The following is a 16,098-nucleotide window of genomic DNA, read 5'->3' on the forward strand; positions in this document are numbered from 1 at the left end:
TTAACCCAGAGAAGAAAGGGGAGGGATTGGAGGAGAAAGATGGGATAGGCCGGCCCGGGAAAGACCAGCCCCAGCTTCATGGCTCCTAGGGGACCTCACAGAGCATCAGTAGAAGACTCTAGAAGAACAGCAGTCCCTGGCGGGTGCTTTTCTTTCTCTCGGTTTGAAGGAGGCTCCACAGACAGAGGCCAGAGGAGGTTGGGGCTTGCAAGCCACGGGCCCCCATGGAAGAAGGGCATCCCCCATCATCCTCGTTCCTTGTCCTCACTATTGAAAGTCCAGGGTCAAGCTGGGTACGAGACAGGTAACCATCTGAGTAAAGGTGAGTCTCCCAGGCCTTCCAAGAATTCCGTGAACTCAGAGGCAAGCAGGGGAAAGCTGAGGCATGGGGTTTCCAGGCAGAGGAGAGACTGCTCACTTGCTGGGGTCACGGCCCCTCCTCCTTCCTCTGTGCCTTGAGGAAACCCCTTGACTGGCGGGTCCTCGGGCTACTAGTTCCACCCTTATATGCCCGTAGCCAACCATCAGGAGGCGTCCGTGACGCAGACTTTGTATTGCACTCCAGGAAAAACTGGCTGGACCGCTTGGAGTGGCACAGAGAAGAGGCAAGAATGTGAGATTAATACACGGTGGTAGAAGGAGAATAGAAAATCCCAGGCAGCAGTTTCACATGACCTGAAGAAGGAAACTTGAAATAGCTGCATGTACCCAGGCGCGGAGGCTCACGCCTGTAATCCCAGCACTTTGCAAGAATGTGGCAGGTGGAGAATGAGGTCTGGAGTTCGAGACCAGCCTGACCAACAAGGTGAAACCCCATCTCTACTAAACATACAAAAATTAGCTGAGTGTGGTGGTGCGCACCTGTAATCCTGGCTACTCAGGAGGCCGAGGCAGGAGAATCTCTTGAACCCAGGAGGCGGAGGTTGCAGTGAGCTGAGATCACACCATTGCACTCCAGCCTGGGCAGCAGAGCGAGACTCTGTCTCAGAAAAGAAAAGAAACAGCTGCATGTGCTAAGGGCCAATAAGTCCCTGAAAAATAGGATGAGGACCAAGCTGACTAAAACCAACCAGACCCAGCATGGCGCTGCATTTGATGTAGGTTTCACCTAGGATCTCATTATATGATCAGTAAGATGTTAACTCATACACCCACCAGTGCCAACACAGCTCCGGGAACACCTGTATTTGGATGTAAATTGTGGCACCACGGTTTTGAGAAATCTTTACCTTTTGCTGGAATCTTCATGAATATACTGTCTTTAAAGAAGCCCATAAAGGTCAGCCCCAAACCTCCTAGGGCATGAGACACTCTCTTGACGACCCCACATTCCCCTTCTCGAGTGTATACTTTTGCTCTGCAAGAAATCTCCCTACATTTGTGACTTTCTGACTTGTCTTAAATTCCTTCTGGCAAAGGTGTCAAGAGCCTGGAGACTGACTGAGGTGGATGTCCCACCGGCCTTTGAGGACCTCCCCTAGGCCACCGGTATATCTGGAGGGGGTTAGGGATGCTGAGGATCAGGTCCCTAGCAGGGCCGTCCAGTGTGTCTGTAGAGGCAATGTTATACCCGAGTGGGTTAAGGAATGCGCCACACTCTGAGATTGAATTGTGAGTCCTTTATTTTAGCCGGTAACCGAGAGATGGCTAACGCCCAAAATTCTCTTGGCCCCGAAGAAAGTCTGGGGGTTTTTTATACCCCAGTTTGAAAAGGGAGCGGGGAACCCAGCTGAAGCAAGTTTTTTCACAGAAGCAGAGTGAGCAAAAAGTTAAAAGTTAAACTAGTACATGAGAAATAAAACAGAACCAGGTGCAAGGGCTAGAGCTGTCATAAAAAGACATACGACTTATAGATACGGGGGCTCTGGGTACTCGACAGCACCTGCATTCCCAGGCTCTGCTGGTGCCGCTTAACTCAGCCTCTTATCAGCAAATGCAGTCCTGGATGCGCCTGGTGTCACCTGCCCCAGCTACATACTACAGTTGCATACTTAATGAGGGGAATAGCTAAAATGAAGAAGCTAAGATGGAGTCTGTCCAGCTCAAGAAGCTAACATGAGGCCTGAACAGCTCTTAGCTAGGAAAGAGAGAGTCAGTTTAAGCCAACAAAAAGCAGGTTATCACGGCAAGGTTGGTGACAGACAGCCCAGGGCAGGGAGTGGGGTGGCGAGGCCGGGGCCAAAGCCCACTCACGTCTTCTAATTCTGAGTCTTCTACTACTTCCTCTGTGCCCATCCACACAGCCAGATCAGGTCACCCAAAGCAGTGACATCTCACAGCTACCCAGGCATGGGGCTAGAGAGATACATTCAGGCATCACAAGCTCCCTCTAAGCTGGGCCCTGAATATGAAGATGAGGACTCGGCTGCCCAGGCCTGGCTTATACAACTGGGCACCCTCTTCCCAGAGCTGGACCAGGCTGGCACCAGTGGACTGCACTCACCTAGGCATCGGCCCTCTATGGGCAGAAGCTGCCCTGGTTCTTCCCAAAGGAACTCCTCTGCCAGGCAGATCACGCGGGCCCTTGGCGGGCAGTCAGGGTCAGGGCAACACAAAGGCCCCTGTTGATCCAGTCCCAGGCAGCAGGCAGGTAAGAGGCAAGGAGGGAGAGGGAGCTGGCAGCGAGCCCCTCTGTGCAGCAGGCACTGTTCCGGGCATTACACAGCTCTGTCACGTGAGGCAGGGGGGACTCTTATTTGCATCTTACAGATAAGGAAACAGAGGTCGGGGGTTAAAATCCTTGCCGTCTGGGACTAAGCTGGTGAAGGTCCCGTGAGCATCAGCAGTGACTGACTGAGTCACAGCCTGGACACTGCAGCCAGACTTGAACTTCGTGACAGCTCAGCAACCGCCAGGAGGTCACTGAATCTCTGCAGGGCTAGTCCTCCACTCACTCACAATTATCAGCTCAGTAGAAGCTGGCCCATCATCCATTATTTTATTAACTATTTATTGGCCATCAGCTCTGTGCAGGACTTTGTTCTCCAGCAGTGACAAGAGCTGCCCTTGGGCAGTTTAGTACAAAGGTTGGAGTGGGAGAGACTAATGAGATCAATAAAACACCTAGCATGTCAGATAATAAGTATTCAGGAAAAGGAGTGGATGGATGGTGAAGTACACAAGACATGCAATTTTAGTTTATCTTGTTAGAGACAGAGTCTTGCTCTTTCGCCCAGGCTGGAGTGCAATGGAGCAATCAGAGCTCACTGCAGCCTCCAACTCCTGGGCTCAAGCAATCCTCCCACCTCAGACTCCCCAGTAGTTGGCACTACAGGCATGTGCCACCGTGCCTGGCTTCTCGGAGCTGCAATTTTAAATCGGGAGACAGGGACGACCTCTCTGTGGAGGTGGCAGGTTATCAAGGCAGATGGTGTAGAGAAGAACCTTCCAGTCAAATGGAAAAGGCAGGTCCTGCTGTGCTCAGGAATGGCCAGAAGTACTGTCATCCCCATCTTAGAGACTGGGACAGGGCCGCAAAAGTGTCAGGGCGTTTCCTGGTTCCTCAACAAACAGCTGGATCCGAAGTCGTCGGGACGATCCATCTCCCTTGCTTGGGGAGAACCTCCCCTGAAGCGCGCGGGCGCGCAGGGCGCACAGGCCTCTGGGTTCCCGGGTCCTGCTCAGGCTCAGGCTCAGCCTCGGCGTCAGCAAAGGGACCTGCGCGGCGCCCTGGGGCGGGGGAGGCCCGAAGGCCAGTACTGCACAGCCGTCAGAGCTCCCGGCGGAGGTCTGGGCGCTGCGGGAGCGGCAGGCGCGCCCAGGGCGGGGGAGACGGGTCCACTACAACCCCGGCGGGGTGCGGGGCCGCCAGGACTGCGTCGGGTAGGGGTAGGACCCCAAACCCCGGACACTTGCCGCCATGCGGTCTCCTTCCTTGCCGGAATGGCGGCCACGGCGGATGGGAAACCGTGCAGAATATGCACCATCTCCCTGGGGAGGAGAACGTGGGTGTCCCTTTGAGCCCCGCTGCGCGCCACCACGAGTCCCCTCCAATTCTACCCGAGAGCAGGGTCCTCACTCCCGGCTTCAGCTGAGCCCCAGGCCCCGCCCCTGCCTGTAGCAGCGCCCCCTCCGCCTGCCAATCTCAGCCCCCGCCTCCAGCCTAGGTACTCGTCTGTCACCCCTGCTCTCCTCCTGCGCCCCACCCGACCCTAGCGTGCCCACCAGGACCCCTACGCTGGACCCCAGCCTGCATCATCATCCCCGCCCCAGCCAGCTCCCGCCAGAGTTCCACCATCAAGATTCCCAGGGCACCGACTCCCCCGTCACGCTCCTCCCCTGGAACAGGCCCGGTCCCAGCCCTGGAAGCCCCACTCACTTCACAGGCCTAGCAGGTCCCTCTCATCAGACCTGTGCCCAGCGCGGTCCGCCTACTCCAGGAAGCCTTCCTCCCGGCACAGAGACCCTCCCCGTCTCACCAGGAGTGCAATGGCGCTATTGCGCTCACTGCAACCTCCGACGTGCCCCCGCACTCCTCCTCCTCCCCATGCTTCCACCCCTGCTTATTCTCCTGCCTCAGCCTCTTGAGTAGCTGGAATTACAGGTACGTGCCACCATGCTTGGTTAATTTTTACATTTTTAGTAGAGACGGGGTTTCACTATGTTTGCCAGGCTGATCTCGAACTTCTGATCTCAAGTGATCAGACCGCTTCGGCCTCCCAAAGTACTGGGATTACCGATGTAAGCCACTGCGCCCGGCCTGGGTCCTGCCTTCTGTGCAGCCCCCATTATGTTGCTGGAGCCGACAAGCAGGGTGGACAGTGAACCCCACGTAGACTCCATCCTGGTGCGGAGGGGTTCAGGCAGTAGAGCTGGTAGAGGTGGAAGAAGCGCCTCGGCCTCACCACAACTACCGCGGGACCCTTCGAATTTTAGGAAATTTTTATTAAACACGCTTCTGTGTCAGCACCGACATCAAGAAGAGAACCTGACCTGCATCTCCGAACCCGCTTTGTCCCCCCCGGTTCCTCCCCCTGGGTGCCCGCTGTGGTGCCGCCTCACCCATTTGTTGAGCGCAGCAGCCCCTGTAGGACACCTGGCAGATGGGGCCACAGTCTGCTGGGCCCTTGAGCTTACTCGGGAGCTAGGGCTCTCAGGGATTCCTCCAACAGCTCAGTGCAGCAGGCTAGGTGGGGTTGGGGCTGGCACCTGCCCCTCTGGCGTCAGGGCTTCCTTCCTTCCCACGGAGGCCAAGATCCTGAGTCTCTACAATGACTCAGAGCCGCCCCGGAAGACCATGCACAGAGGGGTGCTGGTGACCCTGCTGCAGCAGTTGGCCATGACCCTGCCCCTGTGGATCGGGAAGCCTGGTGACAAGTGAGGGCAGCAGCTTCGAGGGAGGGGCTGGTGCCCAGGGGCTGGGACTGACCCTTTGTTCCATTCACAGGCCCCCACCCCTCTGTGGGGCCATCCCTGCCTCAGGAGACTACGTGGCCAGACCTGGAGACAAGGTGGCTGCCCGGGTGAAGGCTGTGGATGGGGATGAGCAGTGGATCCTGGCCGAGGTGGTCAGTTACAGCCACGCCACCAACAGGCAAGTGACACCAGCCCCAGGAATGCTCTCTGGTCACCGCACCTGCCTGGGCTTTGGCTCTGCAGCAGGAGAAAAGCTCCCCAGAGGGTGCTGTGGGTGGGACCTGCTGTGCAGGGAGCACCCAGTTCTTGACCTGTCCCTGTCCTCTTCACTTCCCAACAGGGACCGCGACCCTGGCTGCATCCAGCGTTTTCTTCCTTTTGTCTGCAGGCATGAGGTAGATGACATCGATGAAGAAGGAAAAGAGTGAGTGTCCAGGCCAGGGCAGGACACAGAGCCTGGGGGGCAGCATAACAGCCGGGAAGGAGCTTCCCCACCTGGCCACGTGTTGACACAAGCCCCTGTACCCCCAGGAGACACACCCTGAGCTGGTGTGGGTCATCCCGCTGCCCCAGTGGAAGGCCAACCCCGAGACGGACTCCAAGAGCTTGTTTGGGCCAGGGCAGGGCATGGAGCCCGGGTGAGGCAGGATAGGCCGTGAAGGAGGCAACGACGTTCTGGGGATGCTGCCACCCTGGTGACCGCATAGCCAACATAGTAGGCCTTAGCAATCACCTGGTCACTGAGCTCATTCAAGCAAAGCTGTCTCCAGTAGAACTTCCCCTTTTGAGAACATGTGCGTTTGGATTTGACCCATCCTCAAACTGACCCTTTGCTCATTTTAATAGTAAAAACCACACCTCTGGGCGGAGACCTAAAATGCTAATGAGACATTCATCCTAGGAACAAGCATGCATAGCAAATGCCCATGCGCACCCAGAGCCACCCAGAATATACTTACTAGTGACTCCTCTTCCCACGCTTATGAACAATTGTGTAAGACTCCCAACAAGGGGGGTTTTCCTGCAGTAATCAACACTGTCTCACCCCGACGAGCAGCCTGTTCTGAACTCTCCAAGGTATATTGCCCATTTTGTACTTTCAAAATACTGTTTGTCTCTTGCAATAAGTTACTCTATGCTACACTTCTTTTGCTGTGTGTCTCTTGTTTAAACAATTTTATTTTTTCATTTATTTTGAGATGGAGTCTTGCTCTGTCGCCCAGGCTTGAGTGCAGTGGCATGATCTCGACTCACTGCAACCTCCACCTCCCGGGTTCAAGTGATTTTCATGCCTCAGCCTCCCAAGTAGCTGGGATTACAGGCGTGCACCACCAAGCCTGGCTAATTTTGTATTTTTAGTAGTGACGGGGTTTTGCCATGTTGGCCAGGCTGGTCAGGAATCATAATTGCATTTTATTTATTTCTCAGGCAGGATTTGCTCTGTCCCCCAGGCTTGAGTGGATTGGCTTAATCACCGCTCACTGCGGCCACAACCTCCCTGGCTCAGGGGATCCTCCTGCCTTAATTTGCCAAGTACCTGGGACTACAGGTGCTCACCACCACCTGAGGATAATTTTCTCAAATTTGTAGGGATGGCGTCTTGTAACGCTGACCAGGCTGGTCCCAAACTCCTGTCCTCCAGTGATCCTCTGACCTCAACTTCTCAAATTGCCAGGATTACAGGCATGAGCCACCCTGCCTGACCCACAAATCATATTTTATTCTCTTTTTAAAAATTGGTTTTATTTTATTACTTTTTGCAACAGAATCTCACTATGTTGCCCAGGTTGGTCTTGAACTCATGGGCTCAAGTGATCCTCCTACCTCAGCCTCCCAAATCGCTGGGATTACAGACATGATCTACTGTCCCTGGCCCACAATTCATATTTTATTCCTGAGCCCCGTGGTCAGGCTTGACTCGCACACTCCCTCTGCAGTGACCCCAGGAGCCCCTGTCACAGCTGGGAGCGGAAGCTGAGGCTGCAGCCTGCCATCTTCTCCACATAGTCCGCGTCGAAGCGCTCATTCTGCGCCACAGTGAAGGTGGTTTTCCAATCCCCAGCTATGCCTGGGGGAGGAAGGCAGGGAGCAAAGATGGAGTCTCATTCCAGGGGAGGCCCCGAGCCAAGTAACTATGGGGAGGCTCCAGCTGCTGCTCCCACCTGCCCCAAACCCCTGTGCTGGCCGGCGCCCACCTCTCCTCATGAAGGGGGAGATGCTGTGGTCCATGACCTCCTGGGGAACGACAGTGTAATTGGTCATGGGGTTCTTCTTCATCTCCTCAAACGATGTCTGCTGAACCATGAGGTCCAGGGTCTCCTCCGGCAGGGAGCGCCCCACAAACTCCAGGATCTTCTGAATCTCCCTTTTGGGGTTCTGAGCAGCAGAGGGCTCCTCAGTGGAGGCTGGGATTACTAATTCGGGAAAGTAAAAGGGGTCCCCTTCTCTAACCTCAGAGGGGATCTGGCCACTTCCACTAGAAAACCCGCAGAGCCAGCTCCTGGACCCTGGGGCCCTTTTCCCTGGGGTAAAATGAATTGCTTTCTGCCCTGTGATCCCGTAATGAGCTGGGCTTGGCTCCTATGGGTGACAATAGGGACGGTCTTCTTTCATGAGTGTGGCTCCGGGCTGGCACACCCTTTGGCAGGGAGAAGCAAGAGGACTAAGTATCTGATCCGTGGCCACCTGTGCAGCTGACTCAGGCACAGGAGATAAGTGGTGTGCCGGGCCTGCTGCGCCGGGCCTCCTGCCAGGTGGAGCTGAGGCAGGTTAGTTTTGAACTCCTCGGCTCAAGTGATCCTCCGACCTCAGCCTCTGGGGTTGGGGAATCTGGGCCTACTGTGGGGCTGCCTGGAGAGGGGACTGGGTGGCCTAGGTGGGTCCCTCTGAGGTGCCTGCCCCCAGGTGTCACATGGAGGGCAGCAGCACAGGCGGTCTCACCTCCTTCATGTCTTCAAAGAAGAGGTAGAGAACAGGGTGTGTGCGGCTCAGCTCCCACCACTCCTGCACGTGCTGGTACCAGGACCCGTAGGACACTGGAGAAGTGGGCGGGGGGCACCGACACAGGGTTGCTGTGTGTTATAGCCACCACCTCTCAGCTCCACACCCTCCTTCCTCCAGTCAACCCACCTTCTCCAGCCATGAACTTCTCCAGGAAGCTGTCCCAGGTCCCAGGGTCAGGGTGCACCTTGGCCATCTGGTAGAAGTGGTAGTAGGAGACGGCCACGTCCTTTGCGTTGCGGGCAACATAGACCACCTGCAGGGGCAGAGGACCCGGCCCAGTGCCATCACACGGCCCGCCTCAGGCCAGCTCATCTCTTAGTTTGGCAAAGGAGGAACCTTAGGCTTAGACGCTGACTTGCTTGAGATCTCACGGCACAGGTAGGTCCAGCCAGGGATCTGAACCTCCTCAGATGTCAAAGTCTGGCCTGGTCCCTGGATCCATATTCTATACTAATATAAATTGCATCAATGCCGTCACACCCCAATCTGGAGCAAGGCGTGCCTGGTCCCCCCCAGCCCCCTCCTCTGCTGGCCTGTGAGCACCCATACGCTGCCTTTCTGAGGCAGACACTGAAGAGTCTCATGTTTCTGGCCAGCAGACCCTTGCCAGAGCAAGAGACAGACGGTATCCCCGCTGCAGATGAGACAAGACTGAAGGATGTGGGGCAACCTTCCCAGAAGAACAAAATCAAAGCTGTGCTGTGTGGATATCCTTCCCTGGATTGCCCCATGCCCCGCATCTGGACCTTTTTTATTCTTTTCTTTTAGTCTTTTTTCTTTCTTTGAGTTGGTGTCTCTCTCTGTCACACAGGCTGGAGTGCAGTGGTGTGATCATGGCTCACTGCAGCCTCAAACTTCTCGGCTCTAGTGATCCTCCCACATCAGTCTCCCTGGAAGCTGATACCACAGGCACATGCTACCACACCTGGCTTTTCTTTTTCTTAATCGAAAAAGACTGTGTCCCTATGTTGCCCATGCTGTCTTCCAACTTCTGTTTGCAAGTGAGCCTCCTGCCTTGGACTCCCAAGTGCTGGGCTGACAGGTATAAGCCACTGTGCCCGGCCTCACCTTGACCTTCTGATCCAACAGGGTCTGGGGGACCAGAGCCAGGGGCAGGTGCGTCTTTAGGAGCCGTGGGGCCGGTGTGTCTTTCAGAGTCTCCAGCCCTGAGCAGTGGGTCAGGGAAGGTCTGGTGAGCTGAAGCCCCAGCCCTGTCTTCCTCCACTCCCTTTCCCCCCAGGTCCCAGCCACACACCTGAGGGAAACCCTGGGACTTTGAACTCAAGGAAGGGCACTCGCGTGAAGATGGGAGCCCGGTGACACTTGTCCAGGTCGCCGTCCTGGTAGATCATGTCCAGTATCTGGCTCACCCAGGTGGTTCCTGGAGAGGGAGGGAGATGGGAGGTGAAAAGGCTGAGGGTACGACCTGGCTGGCCAAGGCGGGGGCTGCAGAGTGGGAGAGGGTGGGTGGCCCTCCTCACCTACCGGACTTGGGGTAGGTGCTGATGAGCAGGTCATCGGGCCGGGCCCGGAAGCTCTCCAGGGGCCCCAGTGCCTCCACAAAGTACTTGATGAGCGGGACCCCCTTCACATACTCCAGTCGCTGACGGAGGCCATCCTGGATCAGCTCCATGTTCCTGTGTCAGGGGCCAGAGCCAGGCCCACACCCTTAACACCATCACAACACCGTGTGCAGAATTCTCACTTTCAGGGAAGTCACTGAGGCCTAGGGAGGCTGAGTGACTTGCCGGCGCTCACAAAGCCAGTCAGTGGCGGGGCTGGAGCTGAAAACCAGGTCTGCGTCTAGTACGGTGGTTCTCCAGCCTGGCCGCACCTTTCATTCACCTGCAGAGCTGTGCAAAATCCCAGGGCCTGGGCCATGGTGCAGACCAGTGAAAGTACCCTTGCAGGGTGGGGCCAGGTATCAGGGTGTGTGAAGGTCTCCAGGAAACTCCAGCTGCCCTGAGGAAGCTCTAGGCCTGCCTGTGCTGTCTCCCTGCCAGCCAGCACCCTTTGTCTCACCGTTTCCTGCTGAGACCCCAGCTTCCACCCAGTGGGCTCCTCTCCCCGATGCTCCCCTGCTTGAGCCCCTCAAGGCCCCTCACGTGTGGAAACCTCCCAGGACGGCCAGGCCTGTGATCCATTTGCCCAGCCACAGTCCATCAGAGTTCTAAGACAAACACGGCCCATTGAGCAACTAGCTGGTATTGGGTGCCAGAGCCTGGTGTGGGAATAAACAAAACTTGGATGACTCAACAGAAGGAAGATGGGACAGGGTGGCTTATGCTTATAAGCCCAGAGCTCTGGGAGCCCAAGGAGGAAGGATCACTTGAGCCTTGGACTTTGAGACCAACCTGGGCAATATAGCAAGACCCTGTCTCTAGAAAAATATATATTTAAAAATTAGCTGGGCAAGCTGGGCACAGTGGCTCACGACTGTAATGCTAGCACTTTGGGAGGCCGAGGAGGGTGGATCACCTGAGGTCAGGAGTTTGAGACCAGCCTGACCAATATGGAGAAACCCCGTCTGTACTAAAAACACAAAATTAGGTGGGAGTTGTGGCCAGCGCCTGTCCTGTAATCCCAGCTACTCGGGAGGCTGAGGCAGGAGAATCGCTTTAACCCGGGAGGTGGAGGTTGTGGTGAGCCAAGATTGCAACATTGCACTCCAGCCTGGGCAACAAGAGGAAAACTCAGCCTCAAAAAAAAAAAAAAAAAAAAAAAATTAACTGGGCCCGGTTGCTCTCTCCTGTACACTTAGGTACTTGGGAGGTTGAGGCATGATGATCAGGTGAGCCCAGGATTTTGAGGCTGCAGTGAGCTACAATTTGACCACTGTACTCCATTCTGGGTGTCAGAGCCAAGATCCATCTCAAAAAAACAAAAATAAAAAAGAAGGAAGGGCAGCCAGGCTGGAGTTCCCCTAGTGAAACTGGATATCCATGGGGAGACGGCCAGTATGGCAGAGAGGCCTCGGCTTCTGGAATGTTGGAGCCAGAAGCTGAGCAGGGTGACGGCGTCCTGGGCCATTCCACTCTGGTACTCACCGGAGTTCTCCAGACCCTGGCTTCCTGCCCTTCTTGCCCGCAGCAGCTGAGTGTGGGGAGTGGAGAGCTGCTGTTTTCGAGAGTGTTGTAGGTCTAATGTGGGAGGGATCTGGAGTCAGGGCCAGAGTTGGGTTTGCTCCCGGAAGGAAGGGGTGGGGTTGAGGGTGGGGGGAGCTTCTCCATTACCCTCCCTAGCACCACAGCCGCAGTCAAGCTTAGAGAGATCTCCAAAGCCAAGATGTGAGTTTAGTGTTTAGTTGTGATTAGGAAACAGAAGAATGAAAGGCAAAAGAACTGAATATATAGATTTATTTTATTTTATTCTATTTTTATTTTTTTTGAGATGGAGTCTTGCTCTGTTGCCCAGGCTGTGGTATAGTGGTGCGATCTTGGCTCACTGCAACCTCTGCCTCCCAGGTTCAAGCAATTCTCCTACCTCACTCTCCTGAGTGGCTGAGATTACAACTACATGCCACCATGCCTGGCTAATTTTTGTTTTGTAGATGGGGTTTCACCATGTTGGTCAGGCTGGTGTCCAGCTCCTAACCTCAGGTGATTTGCCTGCCTCAGCCTCCCAAACTGCTGGGATTACAGGTGTGAGCCAGTGCGCCTGGCCTTTTTAAAATTTTTTTACCTGTCACGGGGCTCCTGACCTGCCCGCTGAACACAACCCTGCAGGGCAGGCCAACAGACGAGCTTTTTCTAATTGACCCAGGCAATGGAAGTGAGCCTGTGAGTGGGGAAAAATGGGTACTAGCTAGGCAGAAAAAGGGCAGGTCATGTTTTCCAGGGAAACCTTGAAGGCACCAATGCTTCTAGTCTGGTGCAGCCCACACACAAGCCCTCAGCAGCCCAGGCACTCCAGGCTCTGAACACAAGGCCAGTCTGGAGTAATGTGTGTGCACAGAGTCAAGGGGCAGGGGTGGAGCACAGCATGGACTCATAGATCAAGAAAGAAGGACACTTGCCCTGGAAGCGAGTCCCAGCTACATGGCTCTCAGGGGAACTTACAGAGCATCAGTAGCATATCCTAGAACAGCAGCCCCTGGCAGGTGCTTTTCTTTTCCTGGGTTTGAAGGAGGCTCCGCAGACAGAGGCCAGAGGAGGCTGAGGCTTGGAAGCCATGGGGCCCTGTGGAAGAAGGGCATCCCCCATCCTCCTCCTTCTTTGTCCTCACTATTTAAAATCCAAGGTCAAGCTGGGTACGAGACAGGTAATCATCTGAGTAGAGGTGAGTCTCCCAAGCCTTCCAAGAATTGCGTGAGTTCAGAGGCAAGCAGGCAGGAGGGAGTGGGGGAAAACTGAGGCATGGGACTTTCAGGCAGAGGAGAGGCTGCTCACAAGCTAGGGCCAGGGACCCCTTCTCCCTCCTCTGGAAGCCCCTTGACTGGCAGGTCCACAGGCTACTAGCTCCGCCTCCACCCTCAGCAACCACCAGAAGGCATCCTAGATTCAGACTTTGTATTGCACTCCAGTAAAAAGCCCCGAACTCGCAGCGGGTGGCACAGAAAGGAGGTGGGAGGAGGGTTCCACAGCTCGATCCTATGAGGCAGGGGTGACTATTATTCACATCTTAGAGATGAAGAAATGGAGATGGGAGGTTAAAATCCTTGCCCTCAGAGACTAAGTTGGCCAATGTCCTGCAAGCATCAGCGGTGACTGATTGAGTCACAGCCTCACTACTGCAGCCAGAGCTGAACTTCCTCACACCCCGGCAGGTTACTGAATCTGCAGGGCTTGTCCTCTACTCACTCACATCTTCTGAGAGCTCAGCAAATCCAGGACCATCATCTGTTAGAAAGAGCTGCAATGCTATTGTATTTTTATTTATGTTTTTAAATTTATTTATTTAAAAAAATTTTTTTAGGGACGAAGTTTCTCTATGTTGCTCAGGCTGGTCTCGGACTCCAGACCTCAGGTGATCGGCCCGCTTCCACCTCCCAAAGTGCTGAGATTACAGGTGTGAGCCACTGTGCCCGGCTTGTATTTTATTTTTTTAGAGACAGGGTCTTGCTCTTTCACCCAGACTGAAGTGCAATGGAGCAATCATAGCTCACATCAGCCTCCAACTCCTGGGCTCAAGCGATCCTCCCATCCCAGCCTCCCCCGTAGCTGGGACTACAGGCATATGCCACCATGCCGGGCTTCTCAGAGCTGCAATTTTAAATTGGGAGACAGGGACGACCTCTCTGTGGAGGTGGCAGGTTATCAAGACAGATAGTGTAGAGAAGAACCTTCCAGTCAAAGGGAAAAGGCAGGTCCTGCTGTGCTCAGGAATGGCCAGAAGTACTGTCAACCCCATCTTAGAGACGGGGACAGGGCCGCAAAAGTGTCAGGGCGTTTCCTGGTTCCTCAACAAACAACTGGATCCGAAGTCGTCGGGACGATCCAGCCCCCTTGCCTGGAGCGAACCTCCCCTGGAGCGCGCGGGCGCGCAGGGCGCACAGGGCGCACAGGGCGCACAGGCCTCTGGGGTCCCGGGTCCGGCTTAGGCTCAGGCTCGGCGTCAGCAAAGGGACCTGCGCGGCGCCCTGGGGCGGGGGAGGCCCGAAGGCCAGTACTGCACAGCCGTCAGAGCTCCCGGCGGAGGTCTGGGCGCTGCGGGAGCGGCAGGCGCGCCCAGGGCGGGGGAGACGGGTCCACTACAACCGCGCCGGGGTACGGGGCCGTCAGGGCGGCGTCGGGCAGGGGTCCTATCCCAAATCCCGACCACACGCCGCCGCGCGGTCTCCTTCCTACCAGAAAGGCGGCCACGGCGGACGGGAAGCCGTGCACAAGGAGCACCATCTCTCTAGGGAGGAGAACGGGGGTGTCCCCGTTAGTCCCGCCGCTTCCCACCACGAGTCCCCTCCAATCTCACACGAGAGCAGGGTCCCCACTCCAGGCTTCAGACTAGCCCCAGGCCCCGCCCCTGACTGAAGGCACGCCCCCCTGCACCTCCCAATCTCAGTCCCCGCCCCTGCCTGAAGACACGCCCCCTGCACGTGCCAATTTCAGGCCCCGTCCCTGCTTGAGTGCACGCCCCTTCACCTGCCAATCTCAGGCCCCGCCTCCATCCCAAGTACCCACTTGTCCCCCCTGCTTCGCTCCTGCGCTCCACCAGACCCCAGCGTGCCCACCAAGACCCCTACTCTGGACCCCAGCCTGGATCATCACCCCCGCCCCAGCCAGCTCCTCCCGGAGTTCCACTGCCGACATTCCCAGGGCACCGCCTCCCCGTCACGCTCCTCCCCTGCACAGTCTCCGTCCCCGCTCTGGACGCCCCGCCTACTTCACAGGCCTGTCTGGTCCCTCTCAGCAGGCCTGTGCCGCGCGGAGTCGGTCTCCTCCAGGAAGCCTTCCTCCCGGCACAGAAGCCCTCCCCGTCTCACCAGGGCCCTCGCCCGCTGGTCTACCAAGCCCTGCCTTTTTTGCGGCCCCCATTGTGCTGCTGGACCGGACGAGCAGGGTTGACAGTCAACACCACGTAGACGCGACCCCAGTGCCAGGGGTTCAGGCAGTAGAGCACGTAGACGCCGAAGAAGCGCCCCGAACTCACCGCGATTCCCACGGGACCCTTCGAATTTTAGGAAATTATCACTAATGAAGCATACTTCTGTGTCAGCACCGACATCAAGAAGAAAACCTGACCAGCACCTCCAAACCCGCTTTGTCCCTCCCTGGTTCCTCCCCCTGGGTGCCCGCTGTGGTGCCATCCCACCCATCTGTAGTTGAATGCAGCAGCCCCTGTAGGACACCTGGCAGATGGGGTCACAGTCCTGCTGGGCTCTCGGGCTCACTCTGGAGCTGGGGGCTCCTCCAGCAACTCAGTGCAGCAGGGGGTGGGGGCTGTCACCTGTCCCTGGGGCCTCAGGGCTCCCTTCCTTCCCACAGCGGCCAAGATCACAGGTCTCTACAATGACTCGGAGCTGCCCCAGAAGATCTTGTGCAGAGGGGTGCTGATGACCCTGCCCTGTGGATCGGGAAGCCTGGTGACAAGTGAGGGCAGCAGCTGCAAGGGAGGGGCTGGTGCCCAGGGGCTGGGACTGATTCTTAGTTTCACTCACAGGCCCCCACCCCTCTGTGGGGCCATCCCTGCCTCAGGGAACTATGTGGCCAGACCTGGAGACAAGGTGGCTGCCTGGGTGAAGGTGGTGGGTGGGAACAAGCAGTGGATACTGGCCAAGGTGGTCAGTTACAGCCACACCACCACCAAGTGAGTGACACCAGCCCCAGGGCTGCTCTCAGCCCCTCCTGCCCCCAGCCCCAGGATGACTACTCCACCCTATCTGAAGATACCTCCTATGCAGACAGCTTCTCCCCTCACCTCAGTGTGGCCCAGAGGTACCTGGTGGCTTCTAAAGAGCCCAAGAAAAAGTGACGCCGGCTGGCGGATTCAACATCCTCCACCGTCTTGGGGCAGGATAGCAGAAGATGTGCTGGGATTAAACAGACATCCCTCCTCCACAGGTCTCCTGAGTTTTACTTCTCCAGATCTCTCTCCCCTCCCAAGATATTGGTGACCTGGGGAACTGGAGGCTGGGGAAGAGGTGACCGTATTTGGCCCCACTGGATATTCACTCTTTCAGCTCAGAATTTCTCTTCCTTTTCTTTTTTTTTTTTTTTTTTTTTTTGAGATGGAGTTTCGCTGTTGTTACCTGGACTGGAGTGCAATGGCGCGATCTTGGCTCACCGCAACCTCCGCCTCCTGGGT

General features: G+C 56.2%; 1 protein-coding gene, 1 long non-coding RNA gene and 1 pseudogene across 2 annotated transcripts; 1 reads left to right on the plus strand and 2 right to left on the minus strand.

Annotated features, from left to right (window-relative positions):
- Nucleotides 1–1,569: 1,569 nt before the first annotated feature.
- LOC105725418 (structure-specific endonuclease subunit SLX1-like) lies at nt 1,570–15,018 on the minus strand (annotated as a pseudogene).
- LOC105725502 (uncharacterized) lies at nt 5,342–6,498 on the plus strand. Its single transcript, XR_010337390.1, has 2 exons — nt 5,342–5,533; nt 5,696–6,498. It is a non-coding gene; the product is annotated as an uncharacterized LOC105725502 (long non-coding RNA).
- LOC105725504 (sulfotransferase 1A1) lies at nt 6,716–11,510 on the minus strand. The gene is made up of 8 exons (XM_012464565.3): nt 11,406–11,510; nt 9,844–9,995; nt 9,614–9,739; nt 9,427–9,524; nt 8,485–8,611; nt 8,296–8,390; nt 7,551–7,731; nt 6,716–7,423 (listed from the first exon to the last, which is right to left on the minus strand). The coding sequence occupies exons 2-8, from the start codon at nt 9,989–9,991 to the stop codon at nt 7,311–7,313; spliced, it is 888 nt and encodes a 295-aa protein (XP_012319988.2). The 5' UTR covers nt 9,992–9,995; nt 11,406–11,510; the 3' UTR covers nt 6,716–7,310.
- Nucleotides 15,019–16,098: the final 1,080 nt, after the last annotated feature.

This window comes from Aotus nancymaae, unplaced genomic scaffold, assembly GCF_030222135.1.
Source record: "Aotus nancymaae isolate 86718 unplaced genomic scaffold, 86718_ANA_hifiasm-v0.15.2.pri h1tg000049l, whole genome shotgun sequence".
NCBI lineage: Eukaryota > Metazoa > Chordata > Mammalia > Primates > Aotidae > Aotus > Aotus nancymaae.

Coding starts and splice junctions, on each gene's coding strand:
- LOC105725504 (XM_012464565.3), bottom strand. CDS start 9,991: ATGGAGCTGATCCAGGATGGCCTCCGTCAGCGACTGGAGTATGTGAAG. Junction 9,525..9,613: donor AGTCCCAGGGTTTCCCTCAG/GTGTGTGGCTGG, acceptor CCCACTGCTCAG/GGCTGGAGACTCTGAAAGAC. Junction 8,612..9,426: donor TGTTGGATCAGAAGGTCAAG/GTGAGGCCGGGC, acceptor CTGCCCCTGCAG/GTGGTCTATGTTGCCCGCAA.